General features: G+C 47.1%; 1 protein-coding gene across 1 annotated transcript; it reads right to left on the bottom strand.

The window, feature by feature from the left end:
- Positions 1 to 5437: 5437 nt before the first annotated feature.
- Positions 5438 to 6964, bottom strand: LOC129204954 (uncharacterized). The gene has a single exon (XM_054821839.1). The coding sequence runs from the start codon at positions 6962 to 6964 to the stop codon at positions 5438 to 5440; it is 1527 nt and encodes a 508-aa protein (XP_054677814.1).
- Between the last annotated feature and the right edge of the window lie 217 nt (positions 6965 to 7181).

The following is a 7181-nucleotide window of genomic DNA, read 5'->3' as shown; positions in this document are numbered from 1 at the left end:
TACAAAAGACAGCTGTTGCTAAGAATTATTATAACTGCATGGTTGACTTTTCACTGTTCAGTTCTGCCTACCCTTTGTGTATAGAATACCTTCTACCATAAAATAGGATTATTTTTTTTCCTTTATTTTTTTGTACTGCAGACAAGGGAGTTGAAAAGAAAGGATGAAAACAGTGGCATAATACATGTTCTCAGGTCAACCAAGACCAAAAGCTCTAAGGACAGACTGAGTCGCAGGGAGTTTGTGTATCAGTGCTAATGGAAAAGCAGGGCACTATTTTATGCAATGTATTTATGCAGTCAGCTGTAATGCCTAGTAGTTTTTCTTTTTATAATCCAGTTTTGTTTCTCCCACACACTACATTTACTTGATAAAGTGAGAATGATTTTCTTAATTTGAGTTTAATGGTGTAGTACAAAAAGAGGAACTTGTTCATGGCAAATGTGTTAGCTAAACTGTGATTGTGAGTATTCAGCTATGAGCCTTTGGGTTCCACAGTCACAGCTCAATGTAAATATATGCTGCTTCTAAAAACTGATCTTTTAGGAAAGTGGGGGGCAAGGTTAATTCTCAGCCAAATTATTTACCTGATATAGCTCCCAGCAGAGCCTTGATAACATCAGTGTTAGCACAAGGGAAACAGTGGGAATGGGCATTTGATAAGTAAAACTCTAATTTTTTCAGGAACTCTTACTTATGATTGTCCCGATCCAATGTCGGGGAGGTTTCGTTACGATCCCAGGGACGAGATTAAGACACTAGATTGAGTCAAATGCCGTACAACGTTTCAGCTTTATTTTTGATGAACAGGGGGAAGAGAACTATATAAAGAGACAACCGGGAGAGCAGGGAAGAGCAAAGGGAAGAGAGGGGAAAAAAAAAAAAGAGGTAGAGAGGTAGGGAGATAAAGAGATAGAGAGGGGGAGGGTCCAAGTTGGGGAGGAATCTAGCTACCGCCACTCCGAGTCCAGTGCTGTTCTGTTAGTTCCATCTATGATTTCCAAGTGTTGCAGGCTTTGTCGAAGCAGATTCCAATAGATACACAAGGAGGAGAGGAACAAGGAGAAAAAGCCCCCTCACCAGCGCACGCTCCTTTATAGGGGTCGGGTCCCATGCTCATGCGCAGATCACGATTGCGTATGTGCAGTTCGTGCTATACGTGTTGCCCCCTCGAGAAGCCCTCCTCTGCCCCCTCCCCTCTCCTTTTTTTCACGCCCTGGCTCTTGCGCAAGCGCACGGCAGCACCCGCCTGCAGACCAGGAGGGCGGCGCCCCCCGCCCCCCGAGGCAGGATGCCAACACAGGGAAGTGGTGGTGCGGCGGCAATGTCGAGACAAACCGCATACAGTAGCGGTCTTTACACCACCCCGTGGCTTGACATTGAGGTCTCCTTAGTGGGGGGGGGGAAGAAAAGGAGAAGGTAGAGGGAAGAGAGTAAGAGTGAGAAATAGGGACAGGGGCAAAAGGAAGGTGCGGGAAGGAAGAACATTGTGGGGTATGGTAGAGGAATGCTCAATAGCAAACAACGTTTAACTTCACAGAACAAACTTGAAAAAGCAGGTTAGTGAGGTAGTTTTCCATTATAGCAAGTATAGAACAACTGGCAAGCACGATATGGGTACTAATATGCAATCTTTCTCTTAGACAATTTGGGAATTTGAAAGGGTTTAAACAATGGGTACTGTGATTGGCTCTGACTGGTGAACGGCATGGATCCATTTTATGCCATCAGGTGAGGTGGTAGGAACAAATTGCATATTAGATACTACATGTCAGATTAATTGAATAAAACAAGGGATTACACATGGCAAAAATATTAAAATGACAACCACGCATACCAAACCCAATAGCAGCTGCTTTACCCACAGTGCTCCTGGTAACCAGGACCGCAAATCACCATCCCAGCCATTCCAGGTTTGGACAGGGACATGGGCTAATTTTCTAATGTCTTTGGTCAGTTGGAGGACCACTTCACCTACGTCATCTATTTCTAAACAGCAGTTGGAAGAGTTTAGCTTCCCGCACACCCCTCCCTCTTCAGCTAACAGGTAATCTGGGACCAGGTGGTGTTGAAGAATTGCCATGCACATCTGTTGGGATTGGCAGGTTAAAAGATCTATTGCATCAGCAGTCTTACTGAGTCTAGAGCCGCTTGTAGTCTGATTATCCGATTTAAATTATAAATTGGTTCTCTTGCCCCTGATAATGGTTCATGAGAGTTCCAGGTGGCAGGTCCATAATGTTGAATTATTCGCTCAGGAGACCACTCATTGTTTCCCCATTTTTGCATCCCACCTAGATTGACCTCAATAGATCGCGTCTTACAGGCAATACTTCTATCTCTGAGGTTGTCATACAGTTTTATTCCTAACCGAGGTCTGCCTATCTCTGGCAAAAGAAAAAATAAGGGCCAGATAATCCCTATGTAACAGATTCCCAATCATCCTGTGGGTAAATGTTTATATACGGTATGTCCGCAGATCCAATAACGCCCTTTCTTAGCCTTGACGCCATGAGCAAATGGTCCAGCTGCCCCTTTTGGGAATTGAAAATAAATTGTGTCCCCGTCGCCCAGAGGGCTAAAAAACTCAGTTGGGTGATTATTTGTTTGGCCGGTGCAATACCAAGCGCCAGAATTATTTTTCCACTCACGAATTTGCTCATATGGGTCATAATTGGGTTGTCAGATAGATAAGGTTTCATTTTTGTTTGACCAATATCCCTTGAATCCCTGATTGCGCCCGGTTTCATTAAGCCACGTCCATATGTAGACACCCCATCTTTATCAACTAGCTTGTGCGTGAGTGTCCATTGACACTTACTTTTCCCCATGTAAATCCCTCCCCTTTGAGTACGGTTTAGACAATACTGCCCTACAGTTGGAAATGGAATTGGCCATGTCTCACTGTCGCCCCAAGTGTCGTCCGCGGTTTCACTATAGTTGCTTATGATCTGGTCTGGGGTGAGGGGTGTGGACGTCCACGGCCAACTCGCCAACCCCAGAGGTCCTCCACAAACCCAACGACTCAAATTGAAAGTGACTTACTGCTTTAGCCAGTAATACAAATTCGTTGTCCTTAAAGGGATCATATGGGTCGGGGGAAGGTAGAGGAATTGGTTTTTCATCGCCTTCATAAACACATTTCTGAATTAGAATAATCAAAAATAGCATGCACATTCTGATTAAACCGCAATCAATGTCCATTTGGCTTCTTCTGGGGGTATGTGTCTAGCTCAGCTGTTCCATCCTGAAAAACAAGAACAGAAACAAACTCGCTCCTCGGGTTAGAAGGAAGGAATAATCCACTTAGCGTGAATCTTATGGACTTTCTCGCTGGCATCTTTTGCTTTCCAAGTGTATTTATTTATTGGTGTGTCTAATACTAACGGTACTGCTCCCACGGTGGGGAGTTCAACTAAAACAGGTTGTCCGGGGAAGTGGGATGGGTTGTCAGGGTGATCAGGGCTGTGTGAGGTGGGTATGATTGTCGGGGCTTGTGGGCAAAACGCCCTAATTTTTGGGCATCCATTTGTTCCCCAGAGGCTATTTACGCTGGCCACTGCATCCCCCACCCGCTCAGCCCATGCTGGTTTGTGTGGTTTCAGGAAGCGTTTAAGTAGCCCGTTTGTTCTTTCCACGATCCCATTTGCTTGCAGGTAGTATGGGGTGTGGAACACCCATGAAATTCCCTCCCGGGCTGCCCATTCCTGAACTATCTTAGCTGTGAAGTGCGAACCATTGTCAGATTGAATAGACTGTGGTTTGGGGAAGGTCCCAAACCATTCCTTCAGGGCCTTCACAGTGTTCTCCCCAGTCGCCTTGGCGCACGCTGTAGCCTGTGCTAGTCCAGATACTATTTCGACACCCACCAGTATATAACATTTTCCTTCTGATTTTCGAAACGGCCCGATGTAATCAACCTGCCAGGCCTCCTATAAACCCTTTCCCTCTCTCTGGTGCAGGGGGTAGTCTTCCAGACGGTGTCTGTCTAAGCAAACACAACATTCTTCACAAGAGATTATACATGTTTTGCACTCTTCTCTGGTAACTGGCCACCCTTGAGCCTGCACCTCACGAAATAGGTTATTAATCCCTGCATGTTTCCACCTTATATGCAGCCATTCCAACAAATATTCCTAGTTTTCCCTCATTTGGGTGTCTTGTAGGGAAACTAACCAAGCTAACTCATCTACTTCAGTGTTCCACCGGCTCACTGGGGTGTCACACCATTTTTCCTTCTGCCATATCGGTATTCTGTTAACCTCCCACCCATTTTGCTCCCAGAATGGTAGCCGTTCTGTGCAACCTTTAAATACTGTGTAAGAGTCAGTATAAATGTATACAGGGGAAGTGGTTTGGGCTTCATGTTGGAACATGCTCCATACCGTGACCAGTTCTCCCACTTGTGTGCTACCCTCCCCTTCGGTAATGATTTGTTCCTTGGTGTCTACTTGGAGTGCTACAGCTTGATATTTCCAGACCTCTCCTTCTCGCTTTGACGAGGCATCTGTCAACCATATGTTGTGCATTTGTTCAGAAAATGGGGGAGCTATCTGTATCACAGGGGGAAATTGAGGGGTCTCTTTGCCTAAGTCTACCTCATCTTGTATGTTTAGCACCTTGATGGCTCCTTTGGACATGGAAAAAATACCGCAATAATGTTCTATTTGGGCATATCACTCTCGCACAGAGGCTCTCTGAGCCACCCCGTCAGGGGGTGGGGGTTCCTGCTAGGACTGCTTTAGTCACCTTAAACGGGCCCTGAAGAATTATGGGTTGCTTTCGAATGGTTCGTTTGGCCTCTCTCAAAGCTAGACTAACTACAAATAGGCCTTTCTCCCACGTTGTGTATCTTTTCTCAGCATCTTTAAAACTGCATGAGTAAAACCCAATGGGCCAAACGGGCCCCTCTGGCCCCTTTTGCCATAATGGATAGGGTTTTACATTGGTTAGTCAGGAAGGGGGGGAGAGGAGACACCGCTCGTAGCAGGCGCACTGCCGCACCGAAGGTTCTGGTTAGCTGCCTAAATTGGGGGACACTGAAAGACCACAAATTCCCCTGGGTATCCCACCATTGTTTACCCTTCAGGATGTCTATACCTAAGAGGTTCATTTGGAAGGGCCCCACTGCTGCCATAGTGTCAATGGGACCTTCTCCTGGTAGCCACAATGTCACTGGGGTCATAGGTACGGTTTGGGTTTTACCCAGGGCATTTAGGACTATGAGGTGTTTGGACGGGATCAAGATACCACACTGTTCCGCCTTAATTTGTCTTAGCGCTGTAATTTGGGCTCCGGTGTCAATTAAAAAGGTTACAGGCCTTTTCTTTGGCCCTACCACCACCGTAATCTATAAGTCCCCTTTTTCATTGCAGGTGAGTTGCCTTATAAACATCCACCCTCTGCCTCTCCCCTCACCCTGGGGGGTGCAGAGGATTTAGTTTCCCGCCATTCTTTCGTCCCCTTCTTGTTCCTTCCCCATGTTCACTATTGGTAAGGTATTAAGACTCGGCCTAGGAGTAGTTCCCTGTCCGGACCATCTTTGCACAAGCAACTCTAACTTCTTAGTCGGGAGTCCATCCATCAAATCCTGGGGAACGCCCTTTTTCAGCCCCAACTGCCATAATCCTTGTTGGGTTAGGGGCTTTTCTTTTCCAGTTAGATCTGGGCTCCTCCCAGAGAATGGCAGCCGCCCGCTTCCTTGTTCTGACGTTTGCACAGCTCGGGTTTCAACTTTCTGGTATGATCGGCTAACAGGTCCATACTTTCTCCCATAATTGATTAACTCTTGCGCTATCTCGCCCCAGGTCCACGCCTTCCTCCCTGGCCGCTGATGCTCGGGGGTCACCATTCCCTCCAGGGCAGCCATGATTCTCTCCTCACTGGGTGTATTCTGAATTCTCCCCTGCAGTTGGATCCCGATAGGTTTTAAAGAATCGGGAAGTCCCCGTATCAGGGGCATCATTCGTTCGGGATCTACCGGCAACAGCATTGGGGAGCTCAGGTTGGGCTTAAGTTCCCGATCGTACATCATTTGCAGACAAGCCGCTTTCTGCACACTTTCCACCAGCTGATCTACTGAAGCTGTTATGGCTAGGGGGTCTCCCCTTCCCACGGAGTTCAACCCTCCCGCCCAATATGCAACCCTCTGAGTTAATGACCATGGGGCTTGGTGGTCGCCAGTGGTTAAAAACACACCTGGGCCCCAATATCCTTCTGCCTCTTTCTCTGACAGAAAGACCCCATCTGCCCCTGACAGGGACACCCTCCAAACATATTCAGTTTCGGATTCTCTCACAGTCCTTGCGAAGTCCTTTCGCAGCTTAGCCAATTCGGTTACCATGAAAGGAATTTCTTTGGTAATAACCTGGGGGCGATTGTCACTGTTGTCTTCATATACATATTCCATTTTAACTTGTGGGCACATATGGGGGGGGCTTTTTACAGCCTCCTTTACTCCCTTTATGTCTCCCCAGGGATAGACTTGCCGTATCCCTTTCTCCTCGAGCAGTACTTCCTCTTCTGCTAGAGCGTCTGTCTCCCTTAGGAGTTGGTTTCTCAACTCCTCCTTCAATATCAGGTTTTGGCGCTTCTCCTCCTCCAGCGCCCGTTTATTTTCCTGTAGCTGTTCCTGCAGCGCTGTTATTGCTGCCTGCAGAGAAGCTACCACAGCCTCAGCCTGACAGGACCTCCACTTCCTTTCCTCCACCACAGCTGGCAAACACACTCCCAACACAGCACCAATTATAGCCTTTCCCTTCCCCTTTTTAACCTTAGCTTTCCTCTGCACTACTGTCATTCTGTCTATTACACTTTGCAAGTGGAACCAATGGTGCCTTGCCCAATCTTGCCTCAGGGGCAAGGGACGAGATCCGTATACCTCCAAAAAATCATGTAACTTATTGATTTCCTCAGCCCATCCGGGTGCACAGTCACAAATATCGCCTGCCTTCTGGGCAGCCATGTCCTACAAAGGGAATATTGTCCCAGGAGAGCCACACCTTAAAGTCCAATTTTCCCCTATACGCTCCCAGGAGGCCAAACCGTATACTAATACACAAGTTATCAATAAAAAAGAATCAACATCCACTCCTTCCTTACGCTTTGTTCGTCTCCGGCTGCTTCCCTCGCAGGAGAGCAGAACCGTGGATCGGAACTCCGCACTCGCTTCGTACTTGCTT

The sequence above is a fragment of the Grus americana genome, chromosome 1 (genome assembly GCF_028858705.1).
Source record: "Grus americana isolate bGruAme1 chromosome 1, bGruAme1.mat, whole genome shotgun sequence".
Lineage (NCBI taxonomy): Eukaryota > Metazoa > Chordata > Aves > Gruiformes > Gruidae > Grus > Grus americana.
Note: the sequence above shows the minus strand (reverse complement) of the source record. Positions and strands in the feature narration are given on the sequence as shown.